The sequence below is a fragment of the Delphinapterus leucas genome, chromosome 4 (genome assembly GCF_059928025.1).
Source record: "Delphinapterus leucas isolate spDelLeu-1000000601 "Yukka" chromosome 4, BTC_Dleu_Yukka2, whole genome shotgun sequence".
Taxonomy (NCBI): domain Eukaryota; kingdom Metazoa; phylum Chordata; class Mammalia; order Artiodactyla; family Monodontidae; genus Delphinapterus; species Delphinapterus leucas.
Window position 1 is genome coordinate 1,981,665 of NC_143132.1, and position 19,405 is coordinate 2,001,069.

Here is a 19,405-nt window from a genome sequence, read left to right on the forward strand (position 1 = left end):
CCGTGCAGTGAAAGCATGAAGGTCTGGAGTCGTGAGCCCGCTTAGTGGGGGCGCTGGGCTTTGCACCCCCCACTTCATCCCACGCCCTGGCCCACAGCCTGGGAGATAGGGGGTCTCTGCAGCGCCTCCACCTGAATGACCTACAAGCAGCCAGGAGCCGAGGCCTGACACCTGCAGGCAAAGGAAAAGGTCTGAACCCCAGTCCCTGATGGCCCTCATGCTCCTGTGGCTTCCCTCATGCAGCTTCTGGACAGTGGTCCCGTCGTCCCCCCAACCAGTGTGCGCTCCCAGAGAGGCATGGCTCCACCCGTTGCCAGGCCCCCCCTCTGCTTCATGTGCCCCCAAATCCTCTCCAGATGTCTGCGAGGCCCCCTGCTACTCTGGGGCTGTGCAGGAATGCAGAAGGACAGCATGAGGACCGAGCAGTGTAGGAGGGGAGTGGTCGGTGGTTGGTGCCCTGGCACCAGGACAGGCTCCTCCTAGGCCGTACACAGCCTCGGGTGAGGGGCCGAGCCCGACAGGAGTCAGGTGCCGCTCAGGATGCCTTTGGGCCCAAAAGCCTCTGAACTGAGCTGAGATCAAGCTGTGGGTCACCCTTTCAGGCCAGCACCCAGAGGGTGACCACCAGGCCAGGCGGGGCCTAACCACAGGCCCACCGAGGCTCACGCAGGGGTGTCAGCAGGTCCTCACTGGGCCCGCGCCAGCCCTGCAGAAGTCCCGGCCAGGGAAGGCAGGGCTCTCAGGCAGACTGGGCTGGGCTGGGAGGGACTGGGGTTCACCCAGGAAGCTTCAGAACTGCCCCTCGCAGAGCGCGACCACTGCTGGGTGCGGGGCCATAGAGGGAGGTGGAGCTGGCGGGTGGTCCCCATGGAGATGGAGGCCTGCTTTGTGTCTCGCCCTTTGCTCCCATGCATGTGATTTTCGGGTTTCCTGGGGTGTCCATGAGTGAGGACAGGGGTACCCTTGGCCGGCAGAGGGTCCTGACATGTCAGACTCTGATGCTGGTGGTGGCCTCAGAGACTGAGCTGGTCACCAAGAGGCCAGCTCCTCTGAGGCCTGTTTCCAAACCACTAGGGCCCCCCCACCCCCCCAGACAGTGCTGGTCTCTGCCAAGCTGCCGCAGGGCATACGGTGACCCGAGACCCTGACAGGAAGGCACCTGCCCGGGAGTGTCCTGGGTTCCCCCCACTCCTGTACTTGTCCATGTACCCTAGGTGGAACCTCCCAGGAGCCTCTGCTCCACGTCACCAGGCCAGGTGATCTTGCCCCCAGGACGCCTTCCCTGCTGTTCGGGTCCAACAACGAGAAGACAGTCCCTTCCATGGAGCTGGAATGGGCCCCTGGAATCCCCACATTCCCCTTCCGTTACAGGAACAACATGGACAGGGCAGAGTGGGGAGCAGGGGTGTGACATGGGAGTTGGGTGGTGTGGTCAGGTGACAGAGAGGCCTGCACCCCAGTCACTCCTGGTCCTTATAATAATTTTTAATCTGGTGTCCTAGTTAAAAAACAAAGCTAAACTAAGTAAAAGGAGGAGAAGGCAATCAAGACAACGTACTCAAACATGGGGAAAATGATTTCATTGTCGTCATCAGTATTGTCTTCCCTCCACCAAAAAAAGTTTTAATAAACTCTTGTAAATAAATATTCTAAAATATTTAGAAAGATATGCTCATGGATTGAAAGAATTAATATTGTTAAAATAACCATATTAGCCAAGGCAATCTACAGATTTGATGAAACCCCTATCAAAATTCTAATGGCAGGTTTCACAGGAATAGAAAAAACAATCTAAAAATTTATGTGGAACCACAAAGACCATGAATTGCCAAAGCAATCTTGAGAAAGAAGAACAAAGCTAGAGTTTTCACACACCCTGATTTCAAACTATGTTACAGAGCTACTGTAATGAAAACAGTATGGTACTGGCACAAAAACAGACACATAGATCAATGGAACAGAATAGAAAGCACAGAAGTAAACCCACGTATATATGGAAAATTAATTTATGACAAAGGAGCCAATATACAATGGGGAAAGAACAGTCTCTTCAATTAATGGTGTTGGGGAACACTGGACAGCTACATGCCAAAGAATGAAACTGGACCACTATCTTACACCACACACAAAAATTAACTCAAAATGGATTTAAGACTTGAACATAAGACCTGAAACCACAAACTCCTAGAAGAGAACATAGGTGGTAAACTCCTTGACATCGGTCTTGGCAATGGTTTTTTGGATTTGACACCAAAAGTGCAGGCAACAAAAGCAAAAATAAACAAATGAGACTATAATCATACTAAAAATTCTTCTGCACTACAAAGGAAGCCATCAACAAAATGAAAATGCAATGTACTGAATGGGAGAAAATATTTGAAAATCATATATCTAATAAGGGGTTAATATCCAAAATATATAAAGAATTCATATAGCTCAATAGCAAAACAACAAACAATTTGATATAAAATCTAGGCAAGGAATCTGGATAGATGTTTTTCCAAAGAAGACATACAGATGGCCACCAGGTACATAAAAATGTGCTCAACATCACTAATCATTAGGGAACTGCAAATCAAGACCACAGTGAGTTACCACCTCACACCTGTCAGAGTGGCTAGTATCAAAAAGACAAGAAATAACAAGTGCTGGGGAGGGTGTGGAGAAAAGGGGACCCTCGTGCACGGTTGTGAGAATGTAAACTGGTGCAGCCACCACGGGAAACAGTATGGAGGTTCCTCAAGAAGGAAAAAATAGAACTACCATACGATCCAGCAATTCTATTTCTGGATATTCATCCTAAAACAAGGAAACACTAATTTGAGAAGATATCTGCACCCCCACGTTCGGCATTATTTACAGTATTCAAGACACGGAAACACCCTAAGTGCCCATGAATGGATGAATGGATAAAGAAAATATGGTGTATGTATACAATGGAATATTACTCAGCCGTAAAAAAGAATGAAATTTTGCCATTTGTGACAACATGGATTGACCTTGAGGGCATTATGCTAAGTGAAACAAGTCAGACAGAGAAAGACAAATACCATATGATCTCACTTACATGTGGAATTAAAAAAAAAAAACACCTGGGACTTCCCTAGTGGTCCAGTGGTTACAACTCTGCGCTCCCAATGCAGGGGGCCCAGGTTCGATTCCTGGTCAGGGAACTAGATCCCGCTGCAACTAAAGGTCCCGCATGCCACAACTAAGACCCGGTGCAGCCAAATAAATAAATAAATATTTTTTAAAAATCATAGAAACAGAGAAGGTGGTTGCCAGAGGTGAGGACTGAGGGATGGGCGAATGGGTGAAGAGGGTCAAAAGATACAAATTTCCAGTTATAAATAAATTCCCATAGATAGGGATATAATATACCGGCATGGTGACTATAGTCAATAATACTGTGTTGTTAAAAACAGAAACTATTTTAGAACAGTTTGTATCTACGGAACATTTGTGAAGCTAGGACAGAATTCCCCCAAACCCCACCCAGTCTCCCCTATCATTAACGTCTTGCATTAGTGTGATACAATTGTTACAATTAACGAACCAACACTGATACAACATTCACTACACCGATAAGCCACAGTCTACTAGATGCCCTTGGTTTTCCCCTAATGTCCTTTCTCTGTCCCATTTAGTCATCACGTCTCCTTACGCTCTTCTTGGCTGTGACGGTTTTTCAGATTTTCTCTGCTTTTGTTTAGCGTGACAGTTTTGAAGAGTCCTGGGCAGGTATTTTGTATGCTGTTCCTCCCCTGGAATTTTCTGGTATTTTTCTCACTGGTGGAGGCAGGGTCATGGGGAGGGAGCCCACAGAGGTGACGGGCCATCCTCATCTCAGTGCCTCCAGGGCAGTACTGTCCACTCCACTCTTGACGTCGACCTTGACCACCTGGCAGAGCTGTGTTTGTCAGGTTTCTCACTGCAAAGTTACCCCCCCGCCTCGCGCTGAGCTTTTTCTGGGAAAGTCAGGAGGCCCAGCCCACACCGCAGCAGAGGTGGGGGAGTTATGCCCCCTCCAGGCCCCAGCTGAGCCCCTCCCCCCCACTGCCCCTGGGCCCCTCCCACCGCAGTAAACTCCCCCCCAACCCTCACCCAGCACCTTCACCCCCACCCTTGATCTCCCTAAGCCCACTGACCTCCCTCTGCCCACACCTGCCCTCCTGCCCCTCCCCCAAGACCACAGCCCCGCCCCTAAGCCCCCCACCCCCCCACCCCACACTCAGCTCCCCATTACTGAGCCCCCCTCACCCTCCCCCCATCCCCAGACTCCCTAACCCCACCCAACAGGGGCGAGCCCCCCCACCCTTCCAGCCAACACCCAGTGGCACTGAGGGCTCCCCCGCCCCTCCCCACTCCCCTGCCCCCGCACGTCACGTCACCCTTCGCACCCCCTTCGCCCAGCGGGCCCAGCACCCCCGGTTCCTGCTGGTTTCTGGAAGGCCCCTTCCCAGGTTCCATGGCCCTCTCCTCCCCGGGAACCCTGAGCCTGGAAACCCTGGATGGCTCGGACCCTGACCCAGCCCCGCTGCTGGAAGGGGAGCCGTGTCCCCAGCCCTGTGAAATCAGTGAGGCCCTTTCTTCTTCTCCATAGACCCCTTGCCTTTGAGGGTCGTGTGGGAGGGACCACAGGCTGGGGTCTGGGGGACAGTGGGGCGGCAGGAGCATGGGGGTGGCTGAGGGGTGCACAGCTAGGGAGGACACAGAAGGAGGGAGGGGCCGTGGTGGACCCTGGGCCCTTCCAGGCCCCCTGCCCTCCCATTTGTGGGGAGAAGCTGCCCACCTGACTGCGCCCACCGAGCCCCCTCTCGAGGTTGGCACTCCCCACTGGTCTTCCTGCCCCTTGACCCTGGGGGTCGAGAGGGGTGAGTGTCATGGTGGGAGGTGGGTAGGGGCCGGGCTGGGCAGTCTGCTCAGTCTCCGTGCTGGGGGTCTGGGGCTCCAAGACGGAGGCTGATGGAACACTTTCTCCCTGTCTGGTGCGCGTCCTGTCTCCTGGTTTGGTGTCCCCACGGCCACTGCTGCAGTCCTGGACCCGGAAGCAGAGCACAGCATGGACATCATCCCGGTGGGCTCCAGCGAGCAGTCATCCCCACCGTCACCCAGGCTCCGCAGAGGTGAGGGCTTATTCAGGTACTGGCTCCATCACTTGGGATGCTGACCCCGGGCCTGGGCAGAGTCTAGGGTTCCCGGCTTCTGGAATACTCCCACGTCACTCAGAAGCAGAAGGGCCCCACTCAAAGCCTCCCCCACCCCACCCCACCAGCTCAGATGTTTAACATGTCGCCATGAAAGGCGGAGGGGACAGGGCGGGGCGGGGGGGGGGCTGATCCTCTGGTTCCTGTGACGTCAGAAGTCCTTCACCAAGGACTTGTGAGGCTCATCTCTTGAGGTGTCTAAATTAGGAGACAGGCAGAGGAAGGGGCTACTTATTTTCTTTTCCAGATCTTATTGCATATGAAGTCAAGGTTAACCAGCGAGACATAGAAGGTGAGCATCGCACACCTGCCCAGGTGAAGGGACGTCAGACAGCTGAGGAAAGACTTGCTGCCTCACTCATTGTCCGTCCATGGAAGAGGGCAGTGTATGGTGCCCAGCTCGTGTCCCCTCCACCTGCCCCAAGGACCCTGACACTTCATTTGAAGCGTACACTTCATTGTCTTTTAGCGTAATCACAGATATGTGTACCCATCGCTACAATCTAATTTTAGGGCATTTTCGTCATCCGCAAAAGAAACTGGTACCCATCAACAGTCCGTCCTCATTCCTCATCCCTCTGCCTCCCCTCTTTCAACCCTAGGCGACCACGAATCTACTTTCTTTCTCTTTGGGTTTGCCCATTCTGGATCCCCTGCATTTACATATGAATTTTAGGATCATCTTAGCAATTTCTAAAAAAAAGGGAAGAAAGAAAGGAAAAGACCAGCTGGGATTTTGAGAAGGATCAGGTTTCTGAAAACCAGATTTGGGGAGGCTCTCCATTTTAACACTGTCTAGTTTTCTGATCTATGAACATGGGATGCCCTCCCATCTGTTTGATCATTGATTTCTTTGAGGACTAGTTTCTGGTTTTCAGTGTACAGGTCTTGCCCTTTTTTTGTTATTGTTAAACTTGTTCCTAAGTCTGTTGCTGTGCCTGCCAGCATTATGACACGTTGCCCTGTGGGTTTTCACCTCAGACATGTGTATCTGCTGCGGAAGTTTCCGGGTGCACACGCGGCACCCTTTGTTTGAGGGAGGGATGTGCACTCCGTGCAAGGTAAGCAGGGAGGCGTGCGGCGGCTCCATGGAGGCCTTGGAACAGAGGCAGCCTGGCTTTGCCCTCACCAAGGACAAGTTCCTGGAGTGCCTCTTCTTGTACGACGAGGACGGGTACCTGTCCTACTGCTCCATATGCTGTGCGGGAGAGACGCTGCTCATCTGTGAGAACCCCGACTGCACGCGGTGAGGCCAGGGGCCCCGGGGGTCCGGGCAAGGGGTGAAAGGCCACTGCCCACAAGCCTGGGAAACTCCCATTCTTCTCAGCTCCTCATCCCAGAGTCCAAAGGGGTTCACCTCCCAAAAGTATGACTTTCTCCAAAGCTTTCCATTTCCATCTCAAATGTTTCATTTGGTGTATAGCCATGACCTAGGGGAAGGGTGTGTCAGAAGATCTGTGCTTGTGATTTCTCTTTCTGTTTTTATCGCCAAGACATAGCTGCTCCCTCCGTGGTTAAGTAGGGCAGCGACAGGAAACCCATGCGGCTGGGGTCAGGCGAGGCGTATTCATTCCCTGCTACATACCAGCCTAAGCATTACCCGTGGTCCCCTCCCCTCAGTCGTTCCGGGCGTCCTGGTATTTACTGCTGCGTTGCCCCAAGTCTGCAGCCCCGCCCCGACCCCGCAGTGGGCGCTCCTGCAGAGATCTTGCCTGGTTTCTCAGGATCTGGAGTTTGGAGGAGGGAGCCAGCTGGCTTAGGGGAGTCTGTGAAATCTGTCACTACCCACAGACCCCCTGCTGTCTTCTGCAGATGGCTGGGTTCCCGTCGCTCTGGGTCCCCAAGAGGGACCCGTGCCCTTCCCCGGGCCGCAGCCCCGCCTCCCGCCCCTGCCAGCTCCGTCTTCTCACCTGAGCCCGCGTGTGGCCTCCACCCTTCTCTCCGGAGCAAGGAGCAGGCTCGCCTCTGCCTACCTGGCGGCCAAGGCAGTGGCAGGCCTGTCGCTGTGGTTCTCTGTTTGACTCCAGGTGCTACTGTTTCGAGTGCATCGACAGCCTGGTGGGCCCCGGGACCTCGGGGAAAGTGCAGGCCATGAGTAACTGGGTCTGCTTCCTGTGCCTGCCCTTCCCCCGCAGTGGGCTGCTGCAGAGGAGGAAGAAGTGGCGGGGGTGGCTGAAGGCCTTCTGCGACCTGGAGGCGGTGAGGACACAGCGGGTGCGGGTGCTCGGCGGCCCTAACTTGGTTCCTTTCCTCTGGTGACGGGCTGCAAAATGCCCGTCCGCTCCCTCTTACACAATGATGTTAAGGGCTTTTAAGCAAATGCGCTCTTCTCATCCCCTCTTTGTCCGATAGATGCTCTGTCTTCTACAAGTCACTTTATTTTTTTTAACTTTTTTCTTTTTTTTAAATTAATTTATTGATTTTTGGCTGCGTTGGGCCTTCGTTGCGGTGCGTGGGCTTCTCATTGTGGTGGCTTCTCTTGTTGCGGAGCACGGGCTCTAGGCTCACGGGCTTCAGTAGTTGTGGCACATGGGCTTCAGTAGTTGTGGCTCGCGGGCTCTAGAGCGCAGGCTCAGTAGTTGTGGCGCACGGGCTTATTTGCTCTGCAGCACGTGGGATCTTCCCAGACCGGGGCTCGAACCCGTGCTCCCTGCATTGGCAGGCAGATTCCTAACCACTGTGCCACCAGGGAAGTCCCTCTACAAATCACTTTTGCATGGCAGTTTTGTTTCTTCCAAGCCTGGGAATGAGGCATTTGTAGGACGTAGGAGAGGGGCCCAGCAGAGGTGTGCCTCTAGGTCCAGCAAGTGGGAGTAAACGCCCGGGCAGGCTCTCCTGGTCCAGCCTGGACAGCTGGCACAGACGTGGGTCCTCTCCAGGATCAAGGTCGGGATCTGGGAGCTAGGCAGGAGTTTGGGCTCATCATGGTGGGTTGAGCTCTGTCCCCCAAAGACACATCCACGTCCTAACCCCTGTTGCCTGTGAACATGGCCTATTTTGGAAATGGGGTCTCTGCAGACGTAATTTAGTTAAGAATCTCAAGGTAAGGTCATCCTGGATTAGGGTGACATGAAATGCAATGATTGGTGTCATCTAACAGGAAGGAAGGGGACAGAGACGCACAGAGGGAGGGTGGCCACGTGATGGGGAAGGCTGGGTGCTCACCGTGGTGGCCTGGGGTCTCAGGCTCTCTCTCTTGTGGCGCATGGCCAGGCTGGTTCTGGAGAGTCGCCACACACGGCATTGCTGGGCCACCACGGTGGCACATGGTAGCCCCACCACCCAGTGCTCCCTGAAGCCAGATGGGAGCAGGTGCCTTTATGGTGCTTTTCGGAGCAAGGTGCCTGCACTCCCCGTAGAGCCTTCTCACGGTCCGGTGAGCGGCAGAAACGCTCCCTCTCAGTGCAGAAAGGCCCCGTGCTGGCAGACTGCAGGACGAGTTTCTCATTGAAGGGAGAAGGGGTTGATGCTCACAGCTGGTATTAGTGCCACTAGAGCCGGAGCACAGCGGGAAGGAGGCACTGCTCCTGCGGCTGCCGCGGGGGACCAGGACGTGTGTCTGCAAGTGTCCCTCAGGGCTGTGCCTGCGCGGGATCCGCCCCGCCCTTCTCACCTCCCCACGCCTCCTCCTCCGGGCAGCCTGCCCTCCCTTACACTCGCCCGCCGCTTCACTGGCTGCCTGCGTTGGGTGCCCACCTGCTCCAGCCCTGGGCAGACCCTTCCCCCTGGGGCTCAGGGTCTCCTGGGACCCCCCTCCCGCACCCCCAGGCAGTGCCCCTGCCTAGGCCTGGAATCCCATCCGCAGTTCGTGGGAGGCCAGGCACTCCCAAGTGCAACCTCCTGGGGGTCAGGTGGCGCTGGGGTGCTTGTTTCATGAATAGATCCATCGGGTCTCTGCCACCGGGTGCCCTGCGGGGTGGGCGGGTGTTACCCTAGGCCTTCCTGGCTCCTTCATGGCAGGACTCAGGGGCTGGCTCAGGCCTGGCCTGGGAGATGCCTGACACTGGTAGCCTTCAGGGGTGCTGTGTGGCTTGAGGCCCACGTTCAGAGCCCGCAGAGGGGACGGAGAGGGGTCGGGTGAATCCCATGGCCGTGGGTATTCAAAATCCCCCAGGTTTGAGACTCTTCCCAAGAAATACAAGGGAAGTGGTTTCTCTCGGGATAGAATTATCTTCCTTCACAGTCAGGATAATGCCCTCGCACCTGCCTTTCCTTTGCTAGAGATGGCCCAGGCTGGGGGCTTGGTGTGGAAGACAGAAGCCCTCGTCCTGGGTAATGGGTGGGGTCTCACGGAGGCCTGGGGGTCAGTGCAGTCAGGGTGGGGCCAGCTGCCTCGGCAGGTGTGTCCTCATTCATCAGGGGAAAAGCTTCTGCAGAGCCAGAAAGAATTTTTCTTGTCACTCATGGGCTGTACAACCAAGCAGTCATCAGAACATCCTTTTTTTAAAAAAAAATAAATAGGAGAGTCCCCTTGAGATGTACAAAACTGTGCCCATGTGGAAGAGAGAGCCCATCCGGGTGCTGTCCCTTTTTGGGGACATCAAGAAAGGTGGGTGCAGTGATGTCTGAGGACTGACAATGGAAGATGGGTCTGCCTGGAGCGAGACCCATGGGGGACCGGGGGAGTGGGCGATGGGCGGGGTCGAAATGTCCCCTATGATGCACTTGCTACATGTTTGAGGCTGGGGACCTGAGGGTCATTTTCAGGAGGAGAGGGTTGCAAGAGCACCTGGGGCTCCTTCCTTCAGCAGGGATGCCTTGGAAAGAAAATTCACGTTGCAAGACGGTGGGTGTGAAACGCTGTAGTGAGGGCCATGGGGCCCAGGCTCTCTGCCTAGGACAGCCCTGCCCACGGCCACCAAACCTCAGACACCTCCACATACCTGGCTGCCTTACAGGGCTGCCCCACCCCTCGCAGGGCTCCCTGCACCCTCCCTCTCTACCCAAATCTCCCAGGTTGCGCAGGCTGGTCACGTGCTGCATTCCAGCCTTGCCTGGGTGTCCTGCCCCTCTGTACCCTGAGCAGACCCCACCTGCTGGTGCCTTTGGAAATCCTATGGATTCTCCTGGGCCCGGCAGATGTAAGAAGAATCCGTGAAAATACTCCTTGTCTCTGGCCAAATGGAATGGGGGGGGTCGTCCACCCCACTTCTGGCGCTATGCCCCGTGTCTTGTGTAGTGTGGTCACAGCGGCCTCATGCACACCCGTGTTAGGGACCTGGGGGCTGAGACGTACAGAGTGGACACAGCTTTCCCCTGAAGGAAGCCCGTGGCCACCCAGCCTTCAAGTCCCTGCCCGGACGATGCATCCTTAGTTCAATTTGTTAAGATTCTTTCTGGGCTAGTTGTCCCATGCCCAGGCTGCAGACCCCCCTGCAACCCAGCCGTGTCACACAGCCTGACCAGGTGACATCAGCGTGGACGGCCACCACCCAGTGGATTCCTAACCCAGAGAGTGACACTGCAGCCAGGAGGGCCTGGCTTTGCGACAAATTGCTTGACTTTCTGAAATCAGTTCTCAGTGGAGTTTGCTGGCTCCCCCCGTCATGCGGTTGAAAAGATAAAGTCTGCTTGCTAACGGCAGCCCTTTAGTTCCACATGGGGTCAAAAACCAGCGTCAGCCCTGTGTGTCCCCTTTGCTCCCCACCCAGAGCTGATGAGTTTGGGCTTTTTGGAACATGGTTCTGAGCCGGGGAAACTGAAGCATTTGGATGATGTCACCAACGTAGTGAGGAGGGACGTAAGTACTGCTGTGCTCCTCCAGGCACCAAGGGGTGAGAGCAGACCGGGGGGAGGGGGTGCGTCGGGGGAGGGGGACTGGAGGGGGTGGGGGAGGTGCAGCCCGGATGCTCTGTCCCCAGCAGGGCCCACCTGGGGGGATGTCGGCCCCCCACGGCGGGAGAGCTGAGAGAGTCATGTCCGTAGCCCCCCGCTGCCCACCGCCCAGAGGAGAACCGTTGGCCAAAGCTCCCGCCTGGTTTGTTGAAACCCAAGGGGCCTATCCCACCACCTGTGATGGTGCCACCTAGGGAGGGGCTCCTAAAATAAAGTGCTTAGTCTTGAACACAACCACCACTGACTGTTTGAAAACATTCTCCGAGCGCTGTCATGAAACGTCTGGCTCCCTCGAAGGCTATTTCCTGCTGTCCTGGACGGCGGCCTTGGAGGAAGGGCCTAAAAATGACTCAGCAGCTGGGCCGCGAGCTGCCGCGGATGGGAAAGGGCCGGGCCGCCACCTCTGTGGCCTCAGGGAAGGAAGACCTGGTCAGTCACCCGCTCGCCCACACAGCCTCTCACAGGAGAATTAAAGCCCGTCATCCCCAGAGCCCGACAACCACGGGCACGGGGTCAGAGGGGCCAGAACACTGGCCACAGAAGGTGGCAGCAAGGAAGCAGCCAATGTGGGGGGACCCAGTTCACCCCCCGGGTGCCGGCAGGGCCTCTCAGCTCTGCTCCCCGTCTGGCCGGGGGGCCGTGTCCCAGGGGCCAGCCCTCCTCCCTGGCTGAGACTGGAGACGCCCCCCTCCTCCGTCCCCCTGGGGTCTGCCCTGCCCCGAAGCCCAGGACAGCTCTCTTCTTGCCCCTCTGGCCCCTTCGGACGTCCCACCAGGAAGCATTTCTGGAGCCTGCGCCCACCCGCACCCTCGTCCCAGGCCCCCCAGGGCGGGGTCCTCCCTGCCAGGGCAGGACGGTCAAGGCGGGACTGGAGAGTGACACGAGCCCTCCCCAAGTAGCAGAGCTGCAAGAACAGATCAGACATGGAGGGGCTCTCGCTGGCGCAGCCAAGGGTCTAGACACCCCCTCCCGTAATGAGCTTTTGCGTCTCAGGGGTGACAGTGGCTCACATGTGTCGTCACTCGGTTCCCCAACGACCAGTCCTGGCTTCACTCCTTTTTCACGAGGCCTGTAAAATGGGCTTTCCCACCGTGCAGCCCACCCTAGAGGTGGGGGTGTCCGGCTTCCACGTCTGCACAGCCACACCTGGCCGCGGGTTTCGGGGGATTTCAAGTGCACACTGGCGGGTTCTCGGGGACAGCAGGGTGTTCCCTCTAGGACCTTGCTTCCTTCACAGCCTTTCCTGGGGTCATTTCAGCAGCCGTCTTCGTGTAGAGTGTTGGGATGCGGGTCCCGGGCCCCCAGCCCACGCTCACCTCCTCTAGCCCCCTTGCCCCTTCCCTGTCCAGACCCCCTGCTGTACTTGCGCTGGTCAGCAGGCTTCACTGGAGCTGAAGCCACCAGGAGCGCGCCTGGGTCAAGGTCAGAGCTGACTGCGACAAGGCATGTGAGGTCAGGGGCACGTGAGGCCGGAGGCTAACGTCAGGTGTCGGCTTCTGTTAAGTGACTTGGGGAGGGTCCAGGGAAGCCACGTCTGCTCTGGACGGGCTGCTGTCAGAAAGCCAGGGATCCAGTATTTGGGTCTTTCCATTGTTTTTCAAGAAGAGTGACACGGGCTAGAGTCTCTAACTGGGTCCCTCAGTCACCTGGGCCCCTGATGGGGGAAGGGAATCCTCAGCGTCTCAGCTCAGGTGGGATTGTAGGGGCCTGGACGGGGCTGGGGGTCAGGGGAGGTGCAGCAGGGGCGGCTCGCGCTCACCAGGGAAGGCTACCTGCTACCCAGTGACCCATCAGGGCTTCCACCTGTATTTCCCAGCAACACACAGAATCCGCATGAATCCTTGGGGGCCCCGTGTCACTCTCCCTGGAGGGTCTGTAAGGGCCATGCCCGGCACAAAAGAATCACCGCGCTCGGGTTCCCAGGGCTCTGCTGAGGGCCGGCCTCCCTGAGATGATAGAGAAAGCAGGGCTCCTTGCACCCCCTGAACCAAGGGGCAGGTCTGACCCGGTGGGTTTCACCGCCCCCCGACCCCTTCCATGAGGGTCAGCCTGAATCACAGGGTCAGAGAGGAAAGGTGCCCGGCCCCGGGGGAGCTCTCTGCCCTCCTGAGCCGCGCGCTCTCCTGCAGGTGGAAGTATGGGGCCCCTTCGACCTCGCCTACGGCTCTACGCCCCCGCTGGGCCACGCCTGCAGCCAGCCCCCAGGTAAGAGGCCTGGCCATCTGCTCAGACTCCAGAGCCTCTTGTCCGCCACGCCCTCCTACGCACCCCAGCTCTCCTCAGGGAGGGCAGGAATTGGAAACCGTCTGCATTCTTAAACAATCACCTTTATTGGGGTATCAGAGACATAGGTCAATTGTCCGTATTCAGTAAGTACAGCATGGTGGGTTTTGAAGTGAGTACCCTGTGAGCCATCACCGCAACCAAGACAGCGAGTGGGTCCGTCAGCCCAGGGCGGCCTGGCGCCCCTCCCACCCTGTCCGCAGGGCTGTGTGTCCCTGTGCGGCGTCGCCCAGCCTCCCGCACCTGTGCCCTGGAGGCTGCAGCTGCAGGAGCAGGACTGCCCTGGGGAGCAGGCGGCCCCGCCCCACCAGAGCCCCGCCCTTGCGTCCCGGGTCCCTCCAGGCAGAGCCCAGACCCACCTCTTTGCTCCCCACCCCAGCGTGGTACCTGTTCCAGTTCCACCGCATCCTGCGGTACGCGAGGCCCCGGCCAGGCAGCCCCCAGCCCTTCTTCTGGATGTTCGTGGACAACCTGGTGCTGACCCAGGACGACCGCGTCGTGGCCACTCGCTTTCTGGAGGTGGGTGCGGGCCGCGGCCTCCCCGAGGGACACTTGGGACCCCCGGGGGGCACCGCTTAGGTCCCGGTCCCGAGGTCTGGGTTTTCAGAGTTCACAGGGCCCACGAGGGCCGTCTCACCACTGAGGTCCCAACAGTGCCTTTGCACTGCCCTGGATTTAGGATCCCGCCACCTCGGGTCATGTCCTTCTCCTCCCCGCCACCCCACCTGGGCGCACGCACACTCGCACTCGCACACCGCAATGCGCAGTGCAACCGTCAGTTACACACACACACACTCAAACCCATCCTGGGGCACCGACAGCCTTGCTGTTTCTGTCCTCAGGCCCAAGTCCTGACCATTAGAGCAGCCACTTTTGGACTCAGTGACCAGTTTGTCCAGGGCTGACCTGGCCCGTCCCTCCCAGCAGACCCACACACAGGGCAGCCCCAGGCCAGGCCCGGGGTCCCCGCAGTGAAAGTCTCCTGGCTTCCCCACCCCTGCTGTCCCCACTGCACTTGTCTTCGGGTCCTTGGCCACCTCCAGGACGTCTTCACAGACCTACACATCTGCCCACCCCGCTGCCCTGCGTCGGGCTTTTTTCACTTAACCGTGACCTTGGAAATCGTTCTGTTGGAAAAGTACCTTTCTCACTCTTTGTTTTGACGTACATGTTTTGTTTTGTGCAGTTTTATTTTGTATGGATGTGAAAAATGCCTTTAACCCGTTCCCGGGGACAGAGAGTTGGGCTGTTTCCAATCTCTTGCTCTTACAAACAATGCTATGAGGAGGGGGCGTGAGTGGGGACATCTGCGGGGTGGATTCCGGAATGAGACCACGGGGTCCATGTGCCGTTTTCAGGGATGCTGCCACTGCCCCGGGAGGGTGCCCGCGCAGACCACCACCCCCCCCGGCGGCCGAGCTGCCGCTCCCCTCACCTGCCCACGGGGTGTCCCCAGCTCTCTGCGTTCCCTCGCCTTGGCTCCCAAATGTCCTGTCTTCTTCCCTCCTATGCAGTTGGGATTTTCCATTTTGTATCTTACTTGTTTTGTATCTTTCTTACTGGTTTGATTCAAGAAACGATTGATCTCGTCTCTACATTAATTTAGCTTCTGCTGCCTTCTTGGATTACTTTGTGGATGAAAGTGGTTTATAGTTGGTTCACTTAGACTTTCTGGGTATTTGAGCAGATTATCTGCAGGTCATGATAGTTTTTTCTTTCTAATTTTGTACCTCAGACACGTCTCTCTTGTCTCACGTTGAACCACAGTAGTGATGGGACATGTCTGCCTGGGTCCTGACTTGCACGTACATGTGTCCAGTGTTTCTCTACTAAGCTGATGCTGGCTTTGAGGTTGAGATTGATAAATTTCACTATGTTAAGGAAATTTCCAGAAGTTTCCCTTGATTTCTATTTTTTGAGCCATTCTATCAAGAATAATTGTTGGATTCTGTCAAATGTTCTTTTTTACGTCTATGGAGAGAATTAAGTTCCTTCTTTAGATCTATTAATAGGATATAATATACTAATAGATTTCATAATAGTGATCCATCTTTGCATTCCTGGAAAATACCCAATTAGTCGTGGGGTGTGGCTGTTCTGACAGATTGCTGAAATCTAGTGAACTGCATTTCCCGTAGGATTTGTTGCTTTGACAAGCACGAGAGAGGTGGGTGTGTGAGGTTGTCTTGTTTTGTGCTATTTTTATTGGGTTGGGATGTCAGTGCTAAGTTTGCTTCATAAAAATATTTTAAAATTCGACAGACTTTTCCTGTGCAATTGCTGCGATTGGTTCTTGTTGCTATTGTTTTAAAATGGGAGCAACTCTTCTGTGGGAACTCATCTGTTAAGATTTTCAATCTTTTCTGAGATCTATTTGGTAAGTTATGTTTTCCCGGAATGTCACCCATTTAATTAAAGTTTAAAAATCATTTTCATAGGGTTGAGCAAAGTGGCCTCACGATTCTCTTACTTTCTTCCGCATCCGTGGTTATTTCTCCTTTTTGGGAAGCCCGGAATTTTTAAATACTGACATGTCACCACATATCAGCAGTCATGATGAGGCTTGTAAGGTGACCTGTTTACTGAAAAATCTATGAAGAGTAATCACGAGTCCAGACAAAAAGCACAGTCTCCCAACCTGGGTGCCAGCCATCAGCAGACTTGGAGGACAGCAAGGATACTGACTCTTGATCGCTTTGTGAGCACATTGGGTAGATCGGAATTGGTCCCAAATCAGAAGTAGGCAAAGAAGAGACCTTCCCACATGTCCTGTCACTGCTCCCATCTTGCTGTGGAACCACATTCCTGCTGACGGCAGGCAATAGCTAGATGTGCCCAATACAGGACCGTCTCTTTCTGCCCGGCACCTGAGGATACATCCAGGTGTGAGCTCTCCTCCCGGCCAGGTGTCTGGATGGTACATCCAGGTGTGAGCTCTCCTCCCGGCCAGGTGTCTGGACACGGGAGGAGACTAATGTGTCCAGGGATGGTCAGACTTGGGAACGGTCCACGTGGGCCTTTCTGCACGCCCCACCACTCCAAGTCCGGAGAGGTAAAGTTCAGGCCACCTGGTTGGGTGTCGGGGACTGGATGACCTCCCTCCTGCCACGACTCCCCCCCAGCCCCTCCTTCCCTGACCTTCCGGTGCTTTCTACGGAGACTGCGGTCCCAGGATCCGACCACGCCCTTGGCTCCTGTGGGCCTCGTGAAGCACCGGCCCTTGAGGAAACACTGCTGTCTGCCCGCAGAGCCTCTTATCTGCCTGCCGTGACATATCTCGTGGCTCAAAGAGCAAGGACTTCTTTGGCCTTCACGGGAATCCGTCTCTGCCATGCAGCAGGCGGGGAGTCCCTGGGCCAGGTGACCTGTGGGAGTGAAAATAACCTACCAGTCACAAGGTCTAAAATAATATCTCGGCTTTTTTCCTTACAAGGTGATTTATGAGAAAAAAGATGTGACATGTAAGCAGTGTCGACTGGGAGACATAATCGGTCTAGGAGGCCCGGGACACTGTTCTGGGCTCAGGTGTGGTGCCCACTGTGGGTGCCCCAGTTCATAGTTGACATTTTTATCCCTCAGACTGACCCGGTGACCATCCAGGACGTCCATGGCAGTACCATCCGGAACGCCGTGCACGTGTGGAGCAACATCCCCGCCGTGAAGAGGTATTTCCTGTGCATTTGCGTCCCTGGAAACTTGGAGGGACACAGGCTGCTTCGGGTTCACCAGGGAAACAAGTCTGAGAGTGCAAGAGAGTGGAGGGTTTTCTACACAGAGCCGTGCCCGGGGCAGCCTCTGTGCCCAGGTCAGGGGCCGCCCCACAAGTTCTGGACAAGCTCAAGGTCAGCGGTGCCCCCTTTCCACTTCGGGGACCTTCTCCCCGCTTCTGCCCTGGTGCCTCTGAGCGTCTCACCTCCGGACAAACCCCCGGACAGGAGCCACGCGGCACATGTGCCCCGGTCCCGGTCCCCACTCCCCAGGCTCCAGGCACGTGCCTCACCCTGCACAGCCCCACGCTCACAAGCACACACCCGCTGTCTCACAGGCTCACACTCGTCACACACAGAGCACACACTCACACAAGCCCACATCCTCATGGGCACCCCACTGTGTGCGTTTGGGCCACACTGAGCTTCTTTCAGCCCCTCAAACAGGCCTGCCTTGGGCTTTCACACACACACATACACGCACACACACGTGCACACACACGTGCACACACACGCGTTCATGCACACACAGACGGGCACACACACGCACACACGGCCTTCGGTGCTCCTGGAACATCCTCAGGACTGCCGATTCTCACGCATGTCCCCTCGCCAGCCCTGCACACCCACAGCCCCGGGCCGGCCACCCCACCGCTTCAGGCAGCCTTTCTGCTGCCGGGACCCTGCCCTCCTCCACTGTCCCCGCCACACACGGCCCCCCGAGCCCTGAGGAGAAGGCCGTCTCCTCCCCCAAGCCCCGTGCGTCTGGCCTTCGTCCTTGTGTTGGACCAATGTTGCCTGCACCTTCCAGGACAGTAAGTCATGGGTCCTCCCCCGGCAGTGCCTGGAAACTTCTTTTCACCGCCTCCCAGTGCCAGCCTTCGCCCCGCTCACGCTGTGGTACCCACCAGGCCCCCAGCCAGGACTGTAGCGGGGACGTGGGGAGCCAGGTGGAGCAGGTTCCGAAACATTATCTCTTCGGAAGACCTGAGGGTCACCCCACCTCCTCCACGGCGTCTCCCCACTTCTCTCCCCCGGAGGTGGGTGACGGGGCCTGGGCCCCAGGAGCGCAGCAGGTGCTTCCCTTCAGGCTCACACTGTCTCAGTCGTGAGGGAGACCCCCCTCACTGGAAGTAGGGACCGTTTTGCTGGGATGATGGGCAGCTGCCTTCAGACAGCACCGGCCTCCCTTGGACAGTGGAGCTGCCCCAAGGATGCGGGCAGGGAGGGCACCAAGAGGGGCGCTGTGTGTTTCTGGCATCTTGTCCGTGGTCTTCACCCCCCTGCAAAAACTGAGCTGAGAAATATTCCCCGAGTCCAGCGAGGTGCCAGGCGCCACGTCCGCGAGACTTGAGTCCCCAGGGTTTCATCACATGACGAGCGGGGTCCCTGCTACGTGGCCCTCCGGCACAGGCAGCCCAGGGCCCACAGGCAGCCGTGCTCATCTCGGGTGCAGCAGAACCCTCGGAAGGGCCGTGGAACACCGCTTGACCAGACTTGCTCACAAGTCCCGCCCTCCCTTCTCTGTGGGTCTGCTCCGTGGTGGCCTCTCCACCCTGAAAGTGAGACCTGCTGAGCTGGGCCAGTGGTCTGCCCTTGGGGACCCTCTGTGCACCCGTCTCGGGTGACAGGCCCTTCCCCGGGAGGAGTGTGGGAGCCATCGTCCCCTACTGCCCACGACATGCTTGTCATCCCACCACGCGGTGAAAACCTCACAGAAGGCAGGTGGGGTCTTTCTCTCAGAGACCTCGGGTAATCTAGCGAGACGGGCACCTCCCAGCTTTCTCCCAGGAGCCCTTGGGTGGGTACTGAGCCCCCGCTCTCCTTTACAGCAGGCATTCAGCTCTGGATCCCCAGGAGGAATTATCCCTGCTGGCTCAGGACAGGCAGAGAGCAAAGCCCCCCACCCAGGGCCCAGCCATGCTGGTGAAGAATTGTTTTCTCCCCCTGAGAGAATATTTCAAGTATTTTTCAACAGAACTCACTTCCTCTTTATAAATGAGTCATTATACCGTGAAAAAAAAAAAAAAAAAAAAAAGAGACTTTTCCTAGAACAAAGACAACTTTCCTTACATTGTTTGTTTTTTCCTTTTCAAATTATTATTTTATTTGCTTAACTTTGGATTTTCCGAGTTTGCTACAGGCCCATCATCCCTTTGGGTCTGGAGATACAGGGCCCCGCTCCCACCATGACCTTTGGTGGGAGGGGGCGAAGCCTCGGGTCTAACGGTGGACGAGACCCTGACATTACCGTGCACGTTGGGCTGCTGGAAATGTTTCTTTGTACCAGTTGGGAAGTTAAAATATATTTATTATGATCGTTGTGGGTCATTTTTTGGTGTTTTTGTGTATAAGCACCACCTTTATTTTATT

The 19,405-nt window shown here is 56.2% G+C and overlaps 1 protein-coding gene across 1 annotated transcript; it reads left to right on the forward strand.

Annotated features, from left to right (window-relative positions):
* Positions 1-941: 941 nt before the first annotated feature.
* DNMT3L (DNA methyltransferase 3 like) lies at positions 942-19,363 on the forward strand. The gene is made up of 13 exons (XM_089910065.1): positions 942-957; positions 1,215-1,392; positions 4,414-4,577; positions 4,977-5,126; positions 5,455-5,499; positions 6,189-6,453; positions 7,235-7,406; positions 9,669-9,756; positions 10,859-10,947; positions 13,172-13,247; positions 13,705-13,844; positions 16,905-16,990; positions 18,865-19,363. The coding sequence occupies exons 1-13, from the start codon at positions 942-944 to the stop codon at positions 19,028-19,030; spliced, it is 1,635 nt and encodes a 544-aa protein (XP_089766191.1). The 3' UTR covers positions 19,031-19,363.
* Positions 19,364-19,405: the final 42 nt, after the last annotated feature.